The 24,457-nt window shown below is 40.9% G+C and overlaps 1 protein-coding gene across 4 annotated transcripts in view; it reads right to left on the bottom strand.

Moving 5' to 3' along the window:
- MYH11 (myosin heavy chain 11) overlaps positions 1-24,457 on the bottom strand; it is a 285,530-nt gene that overhangs the window by 50,052 nt on the left and 211,021 nt on the right. For all 4 annotated transcript variants that reach the window (XM_086941438.1, XM_086941439.1, XM_086941437.1 and 1 more), the window contains 10 exons: positions 18,717-18,854; positions 16,347-16,470; positions 14,346-14,517; positions 8,934-9,146; positions 7,011-7,155; positions 5,603-5,809; positions 4,805-4,909; positions 4,555-4,707; positions 2,877-3,125; positions 1,817-2,029 (listed from right to left, as the gene is read on the bottom strand). In XM_086941438.1, the coding sequence (XP_086797564.1) occupies positions 1,817-2,029; positions 2,877-3,125; positions 4,555-4,707; positions 4,805-4,909; positions 5,603-5,809; positions 7,011-7,155; positions 8,934-9,146; positions 14,346-14,517; positions 16,347-16,470; positions 18,717-18,854 (1,719 nt within the window). The remainder of the gene's footprint in view (positions 1-1,816; positions 2,030-2,876; positions 3,126-4,554; positions 4,708-4,804; positions 4,910-5,602; positions 5,810-7,010; positions 7,156-8,933; positions 9,147-14,345; positions 14,518-16,346; positions 16,471-18,716; positions 18,855-24,457) is intronic.

Genomic DNA, 24,457 nt, shown 5'->3' with positions numbered 1-24,457 from the left:
AGACTGTATATCTTGATCAGTAAAGACCCGTCAGCTGGTAGAGGCATAACAAGACCAAAGTGAATCATTTTAGATGAAGATCACACAAATGACCTACGGGTTGGCAATGTATGGTAATTGCTTGATCGCTTAGTGAACTCACGCCTCGGCTGTTGTCACAGAGACACTGCTATTCCCTTGAAATAGTCTAGCCCAATGCGATACCTGTAGGCATGGGGAAGGGGACCCTAGATGTTTCATGGGACCTAGCGAGAACCCATAGTTGGGAGTTCTGAACCCTGGTTGGCGCATTAACATGTGTAGTATTTTGTTTTGCCGTAACACTACAGCACTTACCTTTTTTCAACACAAGCATTGGGCTGCACAGTGAATTATTGTGAGCAGAAAGGGTGTACTTGGCACAGTTTGCAGAGCCATAGTAGAAAAGACCCCTGAACACTAAACACAAGACGATCCAAATCAGCAAGATTATGGCGCAGTAGACCATATCGACCATCTGACCCACTGAACAATGTCTGAAATCCAGTCTTCATTTTCACTGCCTTTGTCGAGTTTCAAATGGATAGAAAATGCTCAGTGCTTATTCTTATTTCTTCAAACATGGATTCAGGGTCATTGGTGTGGCATGGTTTCTCTAGCACTATCCTTATCTTTATTAGCCGAAGGTAGTCAAAGGCTTCCTTGACAGTTCAGTTTTCAGAAGTTGCCTGAGCCACAAATGGTTTGGTTCAGCTCCAAGTTTGGGGAGTACAACTTTTCATAGCATTTGGCCCTGTACTTCATGGAATCTACACCTGCTTTTAATAATTACATTTTGACTGGTAAACTTACTTGGAGCTTACTTGGTGCTTGCTGAACTGATGCCTCTCAAGGGTATATTGTGGGATGGTTCTTTCTGAAGGTAGCCTTAGGTTTACATCTAGTATGCCTTGAGATTGGTGTACATCATTTTGAATTTAACCCAATCTATGCTTTTGGGCCAGATTTACCATGATCTGAATATTTAGACCTTTTTGCCAATTGCTTCGAAAAAACACACAACCCTATCAATTTCTACTGCATATGCAAAACTACAGTTAGCCCTATCAAAAGCAAAGACAATAACAGTACACCACAGAACATAATCACTCATGGGCAGATTTACAATCCCCCTGCACCACCAGTACGTCACTTTTTGTGACTTATTGGTGGCGTATTTCTCTGCCTCATATTAACAAGGATAGGAAAAGCCACCCTGCATGGCTTTTCCTATCTTTGTAAATATGGCCCCTTTACACGCAGCACTTTGAGTGAAAGGGGCATTCCATGGGTGTTGCTGTGGGTGTTCCCAAGCAACACCCATGGAACAAGACACATTTCCAGATTTACGAGGAATCGTAAATCTGGAAATGCATGTGAATGCTACCCCTCCCCAGAGGAGGCGTAGGGAGGCGCAACGAGGAGAAATTTTTTCATTTCTCTTTGTTTTTTCCTCTTTCAATGGGTTCTGTATTCTATTATTATAGAAGCTCATACCTGTTCACAGACATATATGATTAAAACAACACTTGGAGGACACCTAGCAGTTTTAACACTAAACACATGCATGAAGCATTTTATATTCCAGGGAATCATACTCCTTCTGTTTTGTTCTATTAGAGTGCTTTCTCAATTTACACATAAAGGATATAGAGGTTTTTGTGGGCATTGTGTTTGCTTTAAATGTGATATTCAATTATGGAATATTACATACAGAGCCACACAACAAGATGGAAGAAAGAAACACGAATAACCAAATTAAAGTGAAATACCAGGTTTCATACTTTAGGAGACTTACATTCTTGCCCACATCATCTTTGGAGCTGACCAGGTCCTCCATCTCAGCCTTCAGTAGTTTGTTGACTCTTTCTAGTTCTTCCTTAGATGCCATTGCCTCCTCCAGTGTTCTGGCCAGGGACAAGGCTTTTGTGTCTTTCTCTCGTGCTTCAGCTTCTGCTCTGTCCCTTTCCTCTGCATACTTGGAAGAAATATTTTTCTCCTCTGCCAGCATCTAGAAAAAACGCAGACAAGATTTTTCTTAGGAACAATCCAAGGAATATGTATTGGCTACCATTGTACTGCTCTCTCAGCATTATGTTATCAGAAATCTTATGCTATTATAAAAATCGTTATTGTATGATACTATATCAAGTATAAGTGTATCTGGGGAATTAAGAATATAAATTATACACTTACCATGCAACATAGTAGTAGGTCCATGAGGTACATATGACGTTACAGTCATGCAATATATCCCTTGCGGTAAAGCGACCCACAATGAAGATCAGAATTGCAAATTTCGGCAAGGTTAATTCTACTGAACTTTGAATGTAGTTTTCATCCGTTTACTTTAGGAAAGGGGTATTTATTGTTATAATATTATAAACAATTCTGCTCAACTACTATATTGTTTTGGCATATATGGAAATTTGACTATTGTCTCAGTTCCGATTTTATGCACATGTACGTAACACCATAAGTAACTCCGTAAAGTTTTAAATATGTCAAGCTCAGTTAGAATGAAAGCCCTGCGAACAGAATGGCTGTATTTAGATTTTTAATTGGAATGCAGAAAAACCTGCAATTGCGATTGTCTTATACTTCAATTCTTGCAAGAAGGCTTCGGCTTGATTTGTACCTCAAATATTTATCTTTGATCTTAATAATTGGTAACATATCTGTATAAGTTTTAAGGTATTATTTTGATGATTTTTTAATTGTGTTTTAAATTACTGTTTAATACCCATTAAATGTATTATATTTATTTCATGAACAAATAAACTTACAAAAATTACATAATACTATGGCTAGAGGGAATCAGATTGTAAAAAAGAGGTACTGGGGATACATTCAGATACCTGATCAAATTTCTTCTGTTTTTTCTCCAGGTTTGACACCATTTGGCGCTGATTTTCTAAGTCTACAACCAGATCATCCAGCTCCTGCTGTAATCTGTTCTTGGTCTTTTCCAATTTGTCATAAGCAGCCGCTTTTTCTTCAAACTGCTGGGTGATACCCTCAATATCTTTATGAAGTTTCTTTTTGCCTTCTTCCAAAACTTCCAGGGTGCTGGTGAATTCTTGTAATTTCTTCTTGGAATCTGATAGCTGAAATTGAAAATAATCAATTTGTTTATTATGCTTGATATTGTAGTGCCATTCACTGTATCTTACATAGATACTGCATTCACTAAGGTTATCTTCAGGGACTGATTTAGCAACATGAACAAACACAGTAACATTTCCACTTAGAAATAGGTTTGTTTATCGAATGAAATAGCCACATTTAATAATTTCAGTAAAACATGTCTACTTCTTCATCTAAAGAACAGTAATTTAAAGCTCACTTAATTGATAATGACAGAGAATATTGGTAAATGATGTTGGCATTCAGCCCTAGGTATCCCTATTTTCAAGGCACAATTTTTTTATTAATTATTAGAAACGGTTTGTTTCCTAAGAAGAACATTTGTTTACAGGTTTTGGTTAAACTCCCAAATAAAACTATCTTACTCTTGCCAGAAATAATGAGCTATGCATAAAATGATGAAATATTCTTATTAAAAACCCACGAAGGTCTTTTTGTCGAACACGCCATGCTAAGATGCATATTAGTAATACTGGAAAAAAGAGCCAAAGATGTGCTGTTTGGCACAAGCAAAGCTCCAAAGTAAAGCATGGCACCAGTAAATATGAAGGAAGTGAAACTGCAACTAGTCAGAGACAGCACATATGAGAAATCTCACGCAATTACACAGAAGCACGAAAAGGCGCACAAGCTCCACATAAAACCTACACAAACTTACAAATATTTCTTTATCTCAAAAATATATCTTGTCTCATTTAACGAGTATAGGTTAACACTGTCCTTTTATGACAAGTGGAGGTGATGGCCCACTGTATAAATTAATCTTTCAGGATTTATTGACATTTTGCTAATAATTTGTGCAAATGTAATTAAACATTTTGTACTTCTTTAGGACTTCTGTTTCCATCAAACGTGTCTTTATTGTTAAAAACAGACACAAATGCACACCACTGCCCATGACCAGTCTCTGCCCTTTCATAATATTGATAAATGAACTAAACCCTCAACGGTCTTTTCAGTGCATAACACATAACACTGTGACAGAGTAAAGAGATGATGTGCTGTTTTAAAATCTTATGTTTGTAAACTAATCTCAAAGCTTTTCCCAACTGTATGTCAATTTCCAATTTTAAAAAGGGCTTTCATGCAATATTAAAGAGGAAAGATGAGTAAAGTGTACTTACTGTATGGTAATCAGCCAGAGAACATCTATTGTTATAACACTATAATATTGTATTATTATTATAATGGAAAATGAGAACTTCCTGAGAACCGGACCATTATTGCATTGTCATAGGTAATATAGTTATACGACTGAAACAAGTCAACAATTTTGACAGTGATTGTAAAATACTACAGTGCTGGGCATTATTGTGTCTAACAATTTGTTAGACTTTTCTACAATCTAGATTTAAGAAACTCAAATAAAACTAAAAAAAGCTTCAGTACCTGAATGTTCAAGGTTGAGATGTGTCTCTCCAAGTTCTGTTTGGCTTCGACTTCTTCATCTAACTGATCTTGCAAGCTGTTCTTCTCATCTTCCAGCTGACGCAGCTTAGTTGCAACGTTCAACTTTTGCCTTGTCTCTTCTTGAAGCAACTCCTGAAAATAGAAAGATTTGGCATCAGCATTTTTATATTTATGTTTTGATGCAGTCTGAAGATTTATCGATGAGGGAAGTGATTTGGGGACAGCCTACTTGAGTGTCCTGAAGCTGAGATCCTAAGCCTGAGACATCCTTTGCCAGTTTAATTGCCTTGCTTTCCGACTCGTTGAGCAGCACAGTCACAGATTCAACCTCCACCTGACGACAAATGACAGGAAATAACATTTGTGTTTAACATTTACTCACATATTACAATGAACATTAATTCTAGCTAGAACATCAGTTTGCATTCTTCTCAGTCTGATTTTTAAACAGGCACAGTTAAGGGTCTAAGGTATGTAAGACTGGAATCTTTCTGCACAGATAATAACCAGTGGTTGGATATGATTCCAGAGACACGCAAAACTGGTCTATTTTGTTTTACTGAAGGGCCACATATTTGTACTGAATAGCAGACACTGTTATGAACAACAAAGTAATACTTCAAAAATCAAAATATTAAACCAAAAAGGGGGTACTCATAGGTCCGGCATTCAGACCATGGTATCTGTTCTCTGTTCAATAATTATATTTTGAACTCCCAGACTTATAAAAGTATTTTTCAACATTGTAACTACTTCAGTATATGGCAATAAACCATAACAATGCTTTATTTAAAAAAAAAAAAGTGCTATTCAGTTTCTCGTTTGTAAATAAATTAATGGGTCAGTGAATCACATCTGGATTACAGTCATTAATTCATTGTAATTTACTATATTTCTTGTTGGTAGCTGCTACTTTGTGTGCCTAAAAGAGGGGACATATGGATATGCTATGTAACTAAATCTTACAAGTGGATCAAGGGGATATTTACTCATTTTGTAGAGGTCAAACGATAAAATTGATTTTTACCTGCAGCTTGTGTGTTTTCTCAGTCAGTTCATTTCGCACTCGCTCTCCTTCTGTGTATTTGGATTGGAGTTCCTGCAGCTGGACTTCAAGTTTCTTCTTCTTGTGCTCTACCTCCTGTTTTGTCTGATTGAGGGACCTGACCTCATTGGTTAGATCTGAGTTATCTTTTTCCAAGGTCTGTTTGCTTTTTTCTAAGTTTACACGGACCTTGACAAGGAGAAAGAGAATATTTGTAATAAGCAAAGTATTGCACACACATAATACATAAGGCAGCTTGTGTGTCTTGTTTTCCCTGTCAAAACAATAGAGGCTTGCATTTAATCATCAAAGACTAAACTCTGATTACAGAAATGTGCCTATTTTTCCTTTGTGTATGGATGATGTCTGCAAACCAACATAGGGCAGGTTTCTTGCAAAACAGGACTAGTGAGTTCTAAAAATAGAACTTTTGAGCTGCTGTAATATGTCTGTTCCCTGGGCCCAATTCACTAAGAAAAGCGAACTACTGCCGGCACAGGTCTATAACTTCACTTGAAAGAGCTTTCACACTTTGTACCATTCACAAAACAGGTGCAATAGCAAGCCTGGAAAGCTATGTATATTCCCCGTGCAGAAATGTATATAGTGTGCACTTCCACACAGTGAGGATTTTCACTGTATGTGGGGAAAACAATTTTCTCTGCGAAGAAAGCCCTGCACCATCACTAAATACGAGTGTGATCCATTACCCTTCCCTTACCGGAAGGGGAATTACTCCAGTGGTTGAGTGGAGTAAAATTTGGACAATTTCCAAGTAGTGAAGGGGCAGTATCAGAGTTGTGAATTCAAGCAAAGGTGCATATTTGTATGGCCGTGCACACACTTACAAGGTAAACTACACAATGTGACAACCACATTCTACACCTTCCGCTTTGGATTTCCAAAATCAATTTATACCTTCCAGGGATCCTTTTGCAAATTTGTAGCAGGCGTAAATGGAAGCCTTTTCAAGTGTAAATGTATGCTCATGTGCAAAATAATCTTTGTGAGTAGAGCTCATTGCTCAGTTTTTTTCATCAGTTGTATATATGTCTGATCGCCAATATTTTCATTATGCTTATCTGTAACATGTATAAAAAGTAAACACAAATACCTCATAGGAAAATAAGTAATGCACTTAACTGGAAACACAAGGATACGAGTAATACTTGAACATGAATGCTTATACACAGCTTTAGGAAAAGCCAGACAACGGTGCCATCAAAGAACTTCAGTAACAAGAAGGATTTAAAACCAGCTTGTGCACAAGAAGCAGACAGCAAAGAGACACTAGCTTCTAGAATAGGGACAATATAGAGCACAGTAGAGCCAGGGGACAAGAGGTGGGGTAGTGAGTGTCCAAGACATGTCTTGACTTGTTGGACATTACCCGTTTCACTTGCTCTAGCTGCTCGGACAACTCCTCCACAGCCTGGGTATGTTTCTGTCTCATCTCCTGGACCTGAGCTTCATGGACCCGGGTTTCCTCGTCCAATGCCCTCTTCAGCACAGTGACTTCTTGTTCCCTCTTGGTTCTGAAATGAAATGGAAGCAACACTCCTAAAGGGTTTGCCAGACATTGTACTTTTGAGAGCAAAATAAGGTCAATAAGGTTTTACCCATCCTTTCCCTGAAGGAGAACCTGCAAATGATTATTTGTTGGCAGTGTTTCACGTATGATCTACCCACGGCAGTAAGAAGGGATACATTGCTTGTGTTTCGCTAAAGATTATCGCTGGGATTGATGTAAATCATGTCTAAAGAATGGGCCAACGCAAACAACCTAACTTGCTGTAACTTCTGTCAGTTGTACAGTTACAATATTACAGCTATTTTGGCAGGAAAACATGAGTGGCAACTACCTGCATTCTGCATATTTGACCATTTGTTGTATTACCACAGATCCATCTTTATTCACAGCTCTGGCTTTGACCTGTTGCTGGTATTCCTCCACTCCCTACTATGCTACATGTATTTAAGTTCTCTTTCTGAAGTTGTAATTCACCCCTGCTGATAAACAGTTCCATTTAGAGAAAATCCTGCTTGAATTACTTCTGCGTCTTCTTCCACAATATCTCTCAACGTTTTGTTCAAGAAAGATGAATCATCTGTTCTTATTTACAAGCATTCATGACATTCATGCCAAACCTGTGCATAATCTCTGAGTTTAAATGTGTGAGCCAGAAATAAAACACAAAACCAACACTTCGATGATGGCTGCAGTAGTCATGATATACCACTACCTCCTGCCATCATTAGCTGAGTTTTTCAACTAGGGCAGTGTCAGGCAGGAGAACCTCAGTAGGTGATTAGGAAACAATATCTAGGTGAAAGCTACATTGCAAAGCGCACAGAATTACTGTTAAACCATTTATCTCTAACAGTAACTGTATAGGTGAAGTCATTTCAGCTTCTCTACTGCTGTTCCACATATAAGATATGAAATTGATTCCATCATATCTCCTCCATCCCTCCTTCTGTCCTTTAGAGGACATCACTTCAGTTTATGGTATATTTCTTCTTAGGATTGATGGTGCAAACTTTGCACCATATTGGTACCTCCCTATGGATGGTTTATGTCCTATTTTCATTCTTCTGAATATGTGAACTGTAAGGCTGGAAATACTCCAGGTAAGGCCTCAGCAATGTGTTGTACTGCAATAACACAATTTCATTGTTTACTTATACACAATTCTTTCCTCGTGGACTTGAGCCAGGGCTTCTATTGTAGATCCATAAGGGCTGGATCCATGCCGGATTTTCAGAATATTTGTGAAACATAAATGTGCATACAATAAGTCTAAATGGGAAGATTATACACAATTAATATCCTCAAAATCTGGTATGGACCTGGACCTCCTAGACTTATCCTGGCCAACATTCACGTGCCTGCCCCTCCTTGTTGTCTCCTCATGCACAGTGTTTGGGATCTTCGAGTTGTTTGGATACGGAATCCCACAGACCATTTTCTTTCTTAATGGCTTCAAATATCCACTACTCTCCATCCTGTGTAACTTCCAAAAGGATTCCCAAATCCAAATGAATGGCTTTCCCTCTACATGAAATGAAGCTAAATATTCATGTCTCTAGAGTATACTTAGTTTTATTACATCTCAAATCATTTGGAGCACACCTTCTGGGGAATAATTAGATTTGTAGATCTTAGCTCCAAGAAGCAAAGCATAATATTCAACACTCTGATAGCAACACCAAAAAGTATATGGAGAAAGGGGGTAGGAAACAGTGTCAATGTAAGGAATCAGAGAAAAGATTTTTGTAGCTCAATATCAGAATCAGATCCATCTACACTCACCTGAGTTCTTGTTGAGTTGCTGTGCTGTCTAATGTGTCTTCGAGTTCTGTTTTCAGGGCCTCCAGCTCTTCTCCCAGGTCTCGCTTCATTTTCTCTGCCTTGTTTCTTGCAGATCTTTCTGATTCCAGGTCCTCTTGAAGATCAGAGATATGGCCTTCCAATTCACGAATTTTCTTAAGGGCATTGTTTTTCTGAGCAAGTTCATCTTCAAGCCTTCAAGAACATACAATGGTGCAGTTTTGAAATAGACAGCCACAGTGTCCTTGATTGAGTGAACAAGTTGTTACAATTGGTTCTTAGCAAAATGTTAATTGCTGTACGAATTTTGCCAATTTATTTAGTTCATGATAGTTTGTTTTTGATGTTAGGAATAGTTAAGGTACTACATTCAACTGTGTACCTTGGATTACTTTACTATTATTGAACTCTTGAGAGTTCAATACATTCTCCAGGCTAACCGGCCAGATGGGAAGACTGGGGGGGGGGGGGGGGGGGGGGGGGGGGTTGCTGCCATCATTGCCCACTCGCACATCTTCACCTCCCTAACAATTCCCCTCACTCCTTTGGCTGACATCCTTGCAGTCACATTGCACTCTAAATACATACCGCTGGCATGTGTTCTCTGCTACCGGCCACCTAACCCCTCCTCAAACTTTGTTCAATTCTTCAGCAACCTGGTTGCAGAGCTGGTGGTCAACCATGCCAAGCTCCTCATCATAGGTAATTTCAATTACTGGCCACACGACCCACTCGAGAACCCCTGCTCCAAACAATTTACGGACTTACTCACTGGGCTAAATCTTTCAGAACACATCAAAGTGGCCACCCACATTAAGGGGCATACTTTGGACCAGGCCTGGAGTCTAAATCTGGACATTCTCGACCTCCGAGTATCCCCCTGCACCTGGTCTGACCACTATTTTGTCTCCCTTTCCATCAGTCTTCCGATCGCCACCGTAGCACACACAGCCGCTCCCACCATGGTAAGAAATTGGAATCATGTAGACATTCCTTCAATCTGTACGAACCTCACTTCCACCCTTCCCACTTTTCCTGACCTCTTGGACCCTCAATGCTCACCTCACGCGCAGGCTGAAGCTCTCGCCTCCTGGATGACCCAGGCGAGAGACAATTTTGCCCCTCTCAAGGCTCTAAAAACAAAGAGACCCCACGACGCCCAACTCTGGTTTACTAAAGACCTTAGGGACAGGAAGCTCGCTCTACGCCAATTGGAGCGGAAGTGGAGGCTTCACTACTGCCCTCCCAAAAATACTCTGTTCTTAAAAGCCCTACAGGAGTACAAAGTGGCCATTGTGACGGCTAAATCCACACACTTCTCTGCGAAAATACTTAGCTCCAGCTGCAAATCGAAAACCATTTTTTCCATCGTGGATGAGCTGGTAACACCTGACCGTGTCACTGCAAAATCCCCCCCATTGCAATTCCTCTGCGACTCTCTCAATAGCTACTTTATTGAAAAAATCATAACAATCAAAACTAGTATCCCCACTGCTGTTACCATATCGCATTCCACTGCGGACCCCCCCAACCCCGTTCATTATCTCAATTTCCCCACACTTACGGAAGACACCTTCTTTTCTCTTCCTGGGAAAATTAAGTCGGGCTCCCCCCAGGATAGTTGTCCTCCCCACATCAGTCGTGAAATCTACCGCAATATTCCCACGCCCCCTCTCTCTCTTTTAAATAACTCCCTTTCCTCGGGGGTGGTCCCCCACCCTTTCAAAACAGCTGTGGTCTCACCCATCCTAAAAAAAACCTGGAGCAGATCCCGACACCCTTTCCAATTTCCGCCCAATTTACCTCCTCCCCTATTTGGGCAAAGTCCTGGAAGCCTATGTAGTCAACTGTCTGAGCACCTTCATTGAATATACCCACTTCCTTGACCCTCATCAGGCTGGTTTTAGGCCTCAACACTCCACTGAATCTATCGCCCTGGCCGTCCATGAGGAGTTAAGAAAGGGGGCGGACCAGAACATCTCACAGGCTTTGGTGCTCCTGGATCTGTCGGCGGCGTTCGACACTGTAGATCACACCATCCTACTCGAACGTGTCGAGCACGCCGGCATCCAGGGGATACCACTGAAGTGGATTACCTCCTTTCTTCAGGATCGTGCTCAGGCAGGCTCCCTCCCACCTTTCTACTCAGTGGGAAAGCATCTCGCCTGTGGAGTCCCGCCTGTGGAGTCTCTTTATTCTTTATATTTGTCCCCTCATCTCGGAGCATCAACAAAAATCTGTCACCATCTTCAATTACGCGGACGACCTTCAGCTCATCTTTGGCATCGACCCCCTCCCCATCCTCCATACAAAACTTCCACTCTGTCATGAAATTCATTAGCTCCTGGATGAACCTCAATCAGCTCAAACTCAATCCCGATAAAACTGAGCTAGTTCTCACTGGTCCCCATGGCAACCCTTGGAATTCTTCTTTCTGGCCACTCTCCCTTGACCCCTCTCCTTCCCCTGTTGACACTGTTAGGAGCCTTGGCATCACCATTTGCAAGGACCTCTCTATGAGGGCGTAAATTAACTCAGTTGTATCCACCTGTTTCTACCACGTGCGCCGTATCCGCAAAATTAGTAGACTTCTCTCTCACGAAGCTCTTGCACAGGTCACCCTGGGGCTCATTATTTCCCGCATTGACTATGCGAATTCCCTATATGTGGGCATACCAGCATATCAATTACAATGTCTCCAACTTATCCAGAATCAGGCTACCAGGTTGGTCTATGGTCTGCCAAGATCCACCCACACCAAGCCTCTTTTAAAGAACCTTCATTGGCTCCCAGTTGCCCAGCGCAGCATCTTCAAACTCGGCTGCCTGATTCACAAAGCTCTTTCCTCCCAGGGACCTTCTTTCATTTCTTCCCTCTTGCATCGATACGCTCCCCAGCGTGCTCTCCGCTCCTCCAACCACAATCTCCTCACCCCCTGCTCCTTCAGGCGTAAAAAACATGGAGGCCTGCGATTCTACACCCAGGCCCCTCTCTTTTGGAACTCCCTTTCCCCCGCACTCCGCCTCCTCCCTTCCTACGCCCACTTTAGAAAATCTCAGAAAACTTGGCTCTTCTCGTTGGCTCACAACTAGTTCACCTCATCTGTACTGTACAGCCCTCCCACCCCAGCGCCAAGAAACCGTAGGTGTACGCGCGTTTTACAAGTCCCATTAATCATATCATATCAGAGCCCTACCACCCCACACGGTAGGAACTTGCTTGTCATAAATATATTGTTAATGATCTTTGATCGTAACCCAGGTCTCCCACCCTCTGTCCACTGCTCTCTTGCTCCCCAGCAGAGTTCAGCCAAACAAGTACGTAAGCCTACATAAATACATTATATAACCTTCTTCCCCCTTTTGAGTCTTACACAAACTACCACTATAAAAGTAAATCTGTTTTTAAGAAGACCAGAATGAGAATGCAACACATTAGCTAGTTAGAGCACCACCACCTGAATGCATTAACTGTTAATTTATTGTAGACACTACCAAAGAAAAAGCTTGGAAGGAATAAATGCTTCCTCAGGAAAATGTAACTATTACAGGTATAACTGTAATTAAAGGTTGCCATGAAAAATACCCAAAATCAGTGTTAGGCAGCATTCCTAATTATAAATAAAAATTCCAAGCCCACACATTACAGTGTTGCTCACTACACGAAACGTTGAGGAGGAGCTCATCGTTAGAGAACTCTGTTTATCTGGCACATTCAGGTCTTATACATGTGTCCTTTAATAAAGGTGTTAAATAGGAGATTAACTCCAAAAGTTATTCTGTTTTTAGATTTAGGCTTACATCCTTTTGTTGAGCTTATTTTCTTTTACTTCCATAAACGCTTGTGGCTTATTCTTTCTCAATTTTATTTTATCCCAGTACATTGAATGGACAAGTGCAGCAGTGATCCACGCCATTCTTAAGGCAAGTGTGAAAGACATATAAAGGTATAGTGGATAAAGCCTGCAACGTTAAATAAAGAATTGTATATTTTCTGTGAATTTGGGAGTAAATTTAGATACAAGACGAAATATGTACTTTCACATTGTTAAGATGAAATTTATATTTGAATTAACTCAAAGATTGACTGGCATCATAACGTCAAATTTCATATGACTGATTGTATATTGATAATATCTAACAATGAATTAAAATATCTTTAAAAAAATTACCTTGATGCAGAACTAATGTGTTTTAAAACCAGAAATGTGATGCTCAAGGTATGAACACATATGGCGTAAGGTTCATAATTTTTTATAGGTATTTATTTCTCCTTTCAATTAAAAAATGCAGCACTAAAAATATAATTGTATAAGAATGTATATGAACGTAACTATAGATTAATTTTGTCAACGAACTTCCATGGATAAATCTTCATCTGGTGTATTTTTAATCAAATGTAACATCTATTAACATTTAAGTCTTCACTATTTCAGGTTTATGTTTTCTTTTTGCCGTAAAGTACATAAGCAAACACCTTTTACAGGTCAAGCATGTGCGGGTGTTGTAATGTTTTTCACACACCAGAATTGTTGGGCCTTACCAGATTACCCCTGCCTTGGGCAGTGCTTAATTTAAGCCAGTGGTTTCTGGTGCTCGACAACCACACTTATTTGTAGACACTGGCACTTATGACAGCTGCAACATGGTGACACTGTTTGTCATAATTAGAATAGAGCACAATACCAGTTGTTTATTATTTAAAAAACATTAAAAATTATGCCTAAGTCATTCTTACAGCTTTCGAGACCTGGAATAGTCTTAATTGTCACACTTGTAGGAGTGTGAGGATTAATAGTTGATTAGGTACCATCATTGGCAGCGCTGGCAGGGACAATGGATGATGCAAGTAGTAGTGGCCTCCTGACAAGGTCCCTGTCATTTTTTTTTTTTACAAATAAAGCAGTGGGCTTGGGGTCTCTACACCATCATTTCCTGCTACTCATCTACAATGGACACAGGAGATTTTGTGGGTTGTCTTCGTTACACTTTCTGTCCCCAAAAATAAGTTTAATCATAATAATAGTAGTGCCAAACAAAGGAAAAGACGCTTCTTTTATTGGCGCCCCCTTGCTGGTTGTGATCCAAGCTATTAGTCTGCATCACCTTATTGGATTCTGTTGACCATGTCAATGCCTCTTTTCAAATGTACCATCTGTTAAAGTCCTCATTTCCATGTACATCTTGGAAGGAAAATAAATCTTCTGCTAGACTGATCACACTACAAACCTACACAGTCAGATCAAAAAAGTCAGATTATTTTTTTTTTAAACTCTGTACCATGCCTGCTTAGAACCCTAAGGTGATATTTACCAGACAACTGCAGGGTGTTGTTAAATAACAGCCAAAGAGAAGATAAAGGACCATGATCCCCTTTGGCCACACAAACCCATACCTTGTAAGAGCCGCCTGCAACTCTTCCTCTTTTTTGGCAAGTTGTATCTTGAGTTCAGCAATCTGGGCCTGCAGGTCGGAAATTTGCTCATGGAGATCGCTGGAGTCTCCTTCCAGCTTCCTCTTAACTTTCTCAAGTTCTTGCCGGGACTTTTCTTCTTTCTTTAAGCGAACTGAAAGAAAACCCTCTCTTTAGAAAATCATAAATACCAGGAACACAACAAAGCAATGTGTGTTAGCTAGAAGATTATAATGAAAGAGATATCCATTGGGGAAATTAGTCATATCTGCTTTGTAATTTATTTATTTATTTATTTATTTCGATTTATATAGCGCGTTATAACCCAGGGGTCTCTAAGCGCTTGTCCGGTAAACACCGCAGAAATCCTGAAAAAGATCCTTCCCAGAAAATTAAAGCCCACCCCAGGCCTTCTGGAAAAGAACAGTCTTCAACCTCTTCCGAAAGGACAGCAAATTAGGTTCCTTACGCAAATCCGCCGATAGACTATTCCAGACTGCTGGGAGGGTATTCGAGATGGCACGACCACCCACTGTCGCCAATCTGAAACGTGGTTGTGTGAGAAGGGTTGCCTCCGCAGATCTTAGCACCCTACCCGGTTTGTATGGAATCAGGCGGGTCTTAATGTATCTTGGCGCCTTACCATAGAGAGATTTGTGTGCAATACATAACCCTTTGAAAAGCACCCTCTGCCTTACTGGGAGCCAATGTAGCTCGCGCATAAGTGGGGACACATGCGTGCTCCTGGGTTTCTTATGAATGAGCCTGGCGGCATCATTCATCACCATCTAAAGTTTGTCCAGGAGTTTTTGGGGTAATCCTAGATAAAGCGAGTTGCCGTAGTCCAATCTTGCTAGAATCATTGCGGAAACCGCCTGTCTTAAGGTGGTTTCCGCAATGTTACGTTTGTAAAGCTAGATATTTAAATAAAAGATATGTGAAGTTTTACAGTTTGCTTACATTTCTTCTCGGGTACCCTTATTCACAAAATACAGGTGAGCACAGCACATCTCTGGGCTAGAAACATAACACTTTAAAACAATGGAAGGGTGCAATGAGCCTGGATGTGTGTCAATCTTGTCCCAAGCTGATAACAACATTGACCTTGTTGACCTTGTACCGTCAAACATTTGCTGCCACCTCACTACTCCTGCAATATTTTTAGACTTTGCAAATACCCCCAGGCACAACGCCTCTCCTTCACAATACCTCCTTTACAGTACCTGCATATTTCTCCACACTCGCCACCACACATTAACACAAACGCCATCTTTGCATTGCATCACTGCACACCACACATTTTCAAAAAGCATACTTCTTTATCCTCCCCATCTTGCCAATATTTTTGGTTCATGCATCTACGTGTTCATCTAATCTTTGAGTGCTAAATTCTCACCATCGCTATATTCATAATAATTCTCACCGTGATATTTCCAGAATACTAGTGTATCTCTAGATGTCTGCTCAGAGGTTTCTACATTCCTCCGCACTTATCATGTCCCTAAACCTGTCACCTCTCTGTACCAGCCATATCTCCTCAAAGGCCACATCTTGGAATAAAACAAGTAGTTAGAGATCAAGCTTTATGGTGAACAACTCTCTGCACTAGCTAGATTGCAACATTTCACAACCCTGCACTCGCTATATGTCTGAACTCCTTCATAATCACTAATTGAATTTTTCTTAGTACACAAAGTGATTATACTTTATCATTAGAGTGAAGGAATGTCTTTTTCTGAGTCAAGACATTTTGAAGTGTAATTTTGTAATACCATTGTTCAAATTGACTCCTCAAACAACTATTCTAAACTATGATCTTTTTCTATATGATAGATAGGAAGTGTTGTGGGCAGGGGGATAAAAGAACTCTGTGGCTGTAAAAATTACTCATTCAGCACCCATAAAGCCCTTAACTAAAATCTCATCTGTCAATTTCACCTCCTACTACAAGCACTGATGTAAAGTAGATATGAGAATGTGTACCTTCCAGTTCTGATATCATGGATTCATGCTTATTTTTCAGTTTTGTGAGGTTCTTTGCTTTTTCTTCCTCTTCTGTAAGATTTGTTGTTAGATCACTCACTCGATCTTCAAGGAGTTTCCTTTCCTGATTCATAATTTAAAAATATTTGGTCAGATTTTTCAGCTTGTCGGTCCGAGAAGAAAAAACAATTAGATTAGATACCCTAACCCTGATAATATTTAGTGCACAATGGATGCAAGCTAAAGGTCCACCTGAATGTTTGCAAAGCATTTTTTCTGCTGTCCACGCCTCATAGGCATGTTTTGTGAAACAAAGCAAATACAGTGTTAGACACCAGTGCGCTGGACGTAGTGAAAATGTAAAAGGAAACTGGAGGGAAAAACACTGCATTATTCCAAAAACTACATTAAGGAGAAAAAGATGAGCTAATTTATGACAATAATCTTACCCCTCCGGTGCCCTGAGGATAGGCTTACTTCCTAATATTTTTGGAGGGAGGGCATGAGAACAGTGCTATTTTTTATTGTCTTGTAAATAAGGACCAACCTCTCTTTTCTGGTGGGATATGGAATCTCTCTTCCATCCACGTCCAGGGTCCTCGAGAATCACTGACAGATGTATGTCAGAATATCCCTGGAAATATCTTCTCACATAAATATGGCAGCTTAAATAGTGTTTACAAAAACATTGTCCCAGTGAGTATAGCTTGTCTGTTGTTAACTCCATTAGGGCTATAGGTTTGTAAAGTATATTTAGAACACAATGTTTATGTTAGACGATATTCTGATCACGATATCCTGGTACGATAGCTCACAGATACAAGCTTGGAGAATCCATATGTGACCTGATGACACTACTGAAGTAAGTCACAAATGAGAACCTCTGAATAGAGTTTCAATCTGTAATCTGTATCCTCTGCTGAGGTCTGGCAGGTGGGGTCAGTTGAGGTGGGCTGAAAGTGTTTATCACAGCTCCCAGCTTCCACCTTATCGACCCACATCCCAACCATTCGCATTTTTGCTGGGGAGGATGGTATACTAACATAACCTACTTCCCCTGACATAAAGCGGATGATTATCAGAATAGAGCTAGAAAGAGTGGAGCTGGAAGCAAATAGCATCCTCAGGCTTTAGGCGCAACAACCTTGGTTCACATGGATATCATTCATTTGGACTCTGTATGCTTTATTCCATAAATGTATCTTTTTAGTTTATTTTCCCTCTCTACATCTGTTAGATTTTTGAGTAAAAGTATTATTGCAACTTCACTCCCAAAGTGGAAAACTACATATTTCAAAATGCACTTGGTAGTTTGTTAAATGGCATGTAATTATAACACAGCTGATTATTTCAGCACCATAGAGGTAGCTAAGGCAGATTTACTAAGCACAGGTCGCAAAACAGTTATTGTTTTTTCATATCAATAAGTTTGCGAATTGGGCTTCTTTTTGTGATACTAATCAGTCCCCCTGCAAAACGCACATTTACAGTAGATCACAAAACCTCCTCACTCGTTAATTTGTGAACACCTGCACACTCCTGCAAAGGCAGGGAAGGAGGCCTGTGATTGACAGCAGACCTTCACCCCACCTTTTACATTCCTTACATGTGAAAGTTTGTATACGTGCAGGGGATGACATCGGGGAGAGTTCAGTTGTTGTGTGGAACAACAACTGCTTCACCCAAATTCACAAAGTAGAAGCTGCCTCATGGGAGATGTGGGGTGTGGAGGGCATTGGCTATCACCCCAATTGGTTATTAGTATCAATTCAAAGATGTGCACCTATAACTGAGGTCACAAGCAATTGATACATATCTTCCCAAATCGCAAAGAAATGGAGAACTCCTCTTTACTACTTCCCACTCTTTGCAAATGAGTAGTCAAAGGCACTTTTGACTCAAAGCGTATCTGTAGTTCATTGCGACTTCTGATTTTGTGGTCAATAAGTCGGTGATTTTGGAAACTGCAGTTTTTGTAACACCAAAATTCCTTTGTGCAACTCAGTTGCATAAAAAAGTGTACAGGGTCAATTGCAGCAACTGACCCTACACACTGTTTTATGTAAATGGATCATGTTGGAGAATTTAATTACTAATACTAATTTAACGCAACATTTGACAGTTATATGGACTGTAAATACAGTTAGTATTAAAGTTTGTTCAGCAATTATATCAGCTGCCGGGGGGTTTCATTAGCTTTGTGTTTCTAGTCATTTGAGAGGTTTCTTACATTCCTATTGACAATACTTGTTTTGAGGAATAGTAATACAGCTTCTACAATACCATGTTGTCTTTAAAATGTTCATTTTCTGACACAATTGTTTATCCCCTTAGGAAGAGCCCCCAAAAGAAAAAAACAGAGGTTCTCACCTTTACCAGCTTGTTGTTCTGATCATCCATTACCAGTATATCATCCTCCATTTTCTTTATTTTAGCCTCTGCTGTTACCTTCTCCAGTTGTAATTTCTGCCTTGCAGCTTCTTCTTCTTCAAGTTGTTCCTCGAGATCCTTTTAGAAAGGAAAAAGATTGTATAAGCGGACAATGACAATCAGAGGCCACTGAACAATCGCAATCGGTTATGGGTGCAGACATAGGCCTCCATTTTACAAGTGATTGTAGTCTGGTAATCCCCATATCTTGCATTACATATATTGGTGGTGTTGGTAATTCTGTGATGCAGTCTTATCAGAGGTGCATGAGGTATCCCTTATAGGTTCTCTATGGAGGGGGGAGCTCAGTGTTAACATACTAATTTCTGGCTGACATTACATAATTCTAGGCCTTTTTCCTGGGATTTGCCCCCAGAAATGAATGCTCTGTTTCTGCCACAGCTGCTACTAAGCAGTCAATTAAAATGAACGCCTTATGTCTTCTCTTACAACTATGCTAGGTAGTCACAGTTACCTTGCTCAGCACATGAGGCTACTAGGTGTTGCGGCCTTTTAAATATACATTCAAGTTCAAAGTCTGTTGCCTCTTACACAACTGCCTCTTCAGAAAAACACCTATCTACGAATATAAGCGCAAAGAGAAGGCCAGACCTACCCTCGTATACTTGTGATCCTGCAATACTGTCTGAAACAAGATCTCAAAGATACGCCTTGTCTCCTGTCCATTGCACGCTATCATCATACATCATACAATGCCTTCAGACATAATGCCAGCCGTTTATGTCAAAAACTCTCCGTTTCTAAACAAAACTTTAAAAAGGCAACTTTTTAACATCCCCACATTTAAACAAGCATCTTGTTTATTACTGTACATCTAATGCAACTTACACTGTTACTTAGTCTGCAATTTTTTATAACATGTATACATGTTGGCTGCACTACTAGACAGAAAGCAAGCACCTTGAGGCGACTGAACTCACCATATGGATTTTACACTAGTGCTCAAATAAATGCGCATTATCTGTTCTGTGAACAGTCCTCCTAAATTGAAATGAACTTAGAAATAAAAAAACATAGGTGCAGTTGAAATATAGTATTTTACACAACCAAATTAATGCCAAGGAGCCATAACTGCAATCCCCTATCAATTAATGTTGTCCTAAATTCAAGATAAACAAAAAAACAGAGGGTAAGCACATACAAGTAACATTTAGATAAAATGTTAAATCGATGCAATTTGCTAGAGATACAGTATTATTTTGTCATAAAAAAGCCATTTAACGGAATACATTTGAAAATTCGAACAGATGCGATCAGTTGAGTTCATATTCAATGCATTCTGAGTTCCTCGAGATCTCAACCCTGTTCAGGGGGAACACGGAAGCACAAAGCCCACAAGCAACCACACTGCAGAGCAGGAACATGGATTGGACATTGGCTCCCAATAAGGTATCTACCCAGTAAAATAACTGGAACTTTAGAGTAAAGGATCTGAACACAGTTATACAGGTCATAAAGATTAAGGAATACACGTTTGTAGGACAATTCAGACAGCTAAAAGGGACACAGAAATGCATCATTCTTCACTAATCAAAGGGCAGAAGGATCAACAGAGGTTCCATAGGTCTATTAAAATGACCCAAGAACAGAATAAAGGGAATGAATTAAAACTTCTGAAAACAACCAGGAAAGCGTTTAAATCAATGATCTAAAAAAGGTAAAGGCAAAAAAGACATTTTAATCCAGAAGCAATCGACTGGATAATCTTGAATAACTCTACAAATTTTCTTTTCCAAAATAGGGGGGTAATGGTTAGAAAAATTGGAAGCTCTATTATGGCATGTCAAATTCTTTGAAAAATAAGAGAACCATCTTTCTTAAAGTGATCTCGCAATTTATTAAATCTAAGATGTATTGACACTAGTAGATAATGAGGAGAATAACCGCTTATACAACACAATAATATTCTAGTACCAAGAGAAGCTAAGGTGTTGTAAAAATTATAAAACCTACATTAGAATTGAAAGGAAGTAAAATCTGCAAAGATGTTTTCATGGCTTTCATCTGCTTTTTGCTTATGCCTACAAACTGAAAGATTCTGAGACAGGACGTTGTGACTCTTGTAACTTTACCTGGTATGCATCATTGTAATTCCAGTTCTTCTACTGCTTCAAAAATCTCTATAAGCCTGACTATTCAAGTAAGGCTTTCTTGGAATTTAAGTGGTGGAGCTCTCCGGATGTGTATTGTGCTTGGTGCTCCTTTTTTAACACCATTCATTTTTAACAATTGACATGATAATACTTTACATTCCATCAGACGTTATTAGTAATTCTCCTAAACTGGGTGCGACATAAGCCCTGGTGTGGGGCGCAAGAATTCCAATATGGCCGCCGAGATTATACTACAACAAACGGTAAGGGGAGAGGAACATAACACTGAAGACATCAACACAAAGACAGTGAGGCCAGGAGGGGACGCCGACCAGCAAGAGAGAGCCAGCGAGGATCGCACAAGAAGCTGATGTGGACTGGAGAAAAAGCGCACAGAAGCAAGAGACCTCGGTGGATATGAACGCTGTGGATCAGCCTGCCGCTGATCGTCAATTGAGCCCTGACATAAGGCAAGTCTTGGAGTCCACAATTTGGGCACGCCTTAAGGGGTTGGTCACAGGTGGAAAACATCTGTAAAGTGAGAGGTCTCCTCGAGCGAAATTCCAGAGCTCCTACTCCCGAGCACTGTCCCACTGAGTCGCTGGCACTTGTATGAGGAACACTGAGCGGCCTGAACTGCTAAAACACAGGTTAAAAAAGTGACTGTGGCACAAGTGATTTAACAGACAACTCAGAAGAGTTTATCTTTTCTTTTTCTTATGTCCTATGGTTTACATCTCCCGACCCGGATGGCGTCAATTAGAGAAAGCCTGTCAACGGAGGAAGATACCCCTCAACCTGCACAAGAGTATACTTTGTGTTTATCAAAGAGAGGGACTATAAAGGAGAGAAGCCTTAAATAATAATAACAAATAAATCACTTCAAAGCCTGTCCTCGAGTCCAGTTATGTCTGACCTACTCTTACCCTGGGTTATTTATTACGTACAAATTGTGGCCGCCCTAATTTTTCAAGGCACCAGATCTAAGAAGAAGCAAGTGTAGACTATGTCAGCACTCTACAGTGAATTTTATAAAATAAATATAGAAGAATGGTACTCTCAGAACAGTGAACGTTTTCGAAGAAACCTTAAACATTCTGGAATAACGGAGATGGTTCAAAGAAGTAGGGGCTGTGGACAATGATCTTGACTAATTCCATCATTTTTTTAATGAAAACTGTTTATATTGGGGTTTTTCATATTAAAATGTAAGGCAAAAATTCAACGCCTTATTTTGAGTCAGTATACAATTGGTTCTCTAAACAATGGGGCAACCATTGGGCCATAAATTAGGTGATAAATCAACCCACCTTGTATGTGGTGCCGACCAACTGTGGCGGGACCCCTGAACTGGGAAAGGGAAATGGCAATTCCAACTCAGTTGTGGGTGGGGCAAAGTATGAGGGGGATATGTTGGAGAGTCAGGATGGAGCGCCTGCTGGGCCGTGGCCTGCATCACAAGTGGGGTGGTGGGTTGAGCCAGCATCCACCTTCTCTGGTCTGCAGTAGTGAATGGTGAGGTTTCAGGAGGGGAAGTCTCTAAGGTGTAGATGTATGCAGATGGAATCCCCTGGGGCAGTGCGTGGCAACTAGTGTTGTCTTTTCCAGTGGGAGTGCCAGGTGGTATGCGCATAATGTTTATCTCTTGGTTGTGTTCCCAGGGGTAGGTCATCACTACGGGTGAGACTCTCCAATTGACCGAGGAAGACATCAAAGGCGGTGGAAATAGGTTGCTTATGAAGGTGTTGGATCTCTTTGTAATGCAGCACCTCTCCTTCGGCCTTCTCTCATTTCCACATCGCTTAATACCACACCACCTCCATTGCGGCATGTGCCGCCCTCCACTGCAGGGTGAGGGCTCTATTAGCTAGCAAAAGGGCCAAACCAGGGAAGCATGTTCTCACCTTGTGCCGCCCCCTGCGTTTGAAGATGCCAAGTGCACTAGCCTCCCACCTGTTAAGGTCTGTAAGTTCAGTGACCTTCTGTAGCATGGTGTGAATGGAATGCCAGTATGTGGATAAGGCTGGTCAGAACCACAACATATGCAGCAAATCCTCGTAAACCAGCTGGCACGAGGGACTGCTGAGGTGTGCATGGGTAAAGTATTGGTTGAGCTGTTCTGGCGTCAGGAAGGCCTGTGTAAGATATAGAATTGTATACTTTTGAACCTGGCATTTCTAGAAACTTGTTGAGGGAATACCTAAGACTGTTCCCACTCTTTGTCATGTAATGCCCTTCCTATCTTGTTGTTCCATTTGCCTCTCAAAGCTGTCAGTTGGAGGCTGGTGTGCTCCTGTACGACCTTATATAACCACGTTACCAGATGACATCCTGTCCCCATGTGTAGCAGCATGTGTGGTACTGAGTGTGCGTGGGGTTCTACATGTCATTGGGAACAGAGAGCCTGACATGTGTTATGCAGCTCTCTGTAAATAAGAAATTGTCAGTTCGGAAGAGCACGGTTAGAGACTAGTTGGTCGAAGGTGAGGAGGTGGCCATCAGTAAAGAGGTCCCCCACTGTGGTTAGGGATTGCTCATGCCAGCTCCCCAAGTCAGCAGAACAGGAGCCGGGAAGACGTGGCAAGCCATGCAATGGGAGTGCTGGGGCATATGGCGGAACATGCGTGTGAGGGGATAAACCCTGGCAAAGCATTTGTGGACAATTGTGACTTGTAGGGACCATGTGGGCTGGGGTGTAACTTTGGGGAGCAGGAAGCTTTGGAGCGAAGACAACACAAGGGAACCAGACCCGATGAATGTCTCTGCCGTCAGCTGTCCCGCTAGCCATCCTGATACCCAATGTGGTTGTGCTGCTAAGTAGTACGCCTTGAACAATTCCATGGGCTTGTCTCCCCAGATGGGTCTCCTAACAAGGTGTTGAAGTCTTGGAAAAAGCATGATGGGGGCAACAAGAACATTTACAAAGTAGTAGAGCAGTGTAGGTAGCATTATGCTTTTGACTAGGGCTATTTTACCAGGTGTAGCTAAGGGTAGATTTTTCCAGAACAGCACTTGAGGTTTAAGGGCAGAAAGGGCTCTCTTGAGCTTACATCCAGATCGGCTGGGGAATTATAGAGATAACTTCCAAGGTAATGAGCCATGTCACTTCTCCAATTCAACAGGATGCCTCTGAGTTGCACCTCGATTGCAGTTTTGTTGCATCTGAATTAATACAGGTATGACTTGGGCCAGTTGACCTGAAGGATTACTACCTGTGCAAATGCTTGAAGGGTAGTGTGGATGGGGGAGGTCTGAATGGATGTAGTCAAGATGGAGGAGCAGATCGTCTGTTTATAGGGATGTATAGGGACACAGCATGGGTTGCATCATCTAAGAGGATCCCCCAGTCTCTTCCCTCCAGGCGAAGCCAAGTGGCAAATGGCTCCATGGCTATTGCAAACAATAGGTAGGGCAAGGGGGAAGCTCTCTCTGGTGCTCCTACCCACAGAGAAGGGAGGCGAGATAAGTTGGTCTAGGTGGGTTCTGGAGGTGGGGCAAATGTATAATAGCTTTGTGTAGGCTAGGATGCATTTATCCACCCCCTGCCTAACCAACACCTGGAATAGA

Source organism: Lissotriton vulgaris, chromosome 10, assembly GCF_964263255.1.
Source record: "Lissotriton vulgaris chromosome 10, aLisVul1.2, whole genome shotgun sequence".
Taxonomy (NCBI): domain Eukaryota; kingdom Metazoa; phylum Chordata; class Amphibia; order Caudata; family Salamandridae; genus Lissotriton; species Lissotriton vulgaris.
This window is presented reverse-complemented; position numbering and strand designations above follow the sequence as displayed.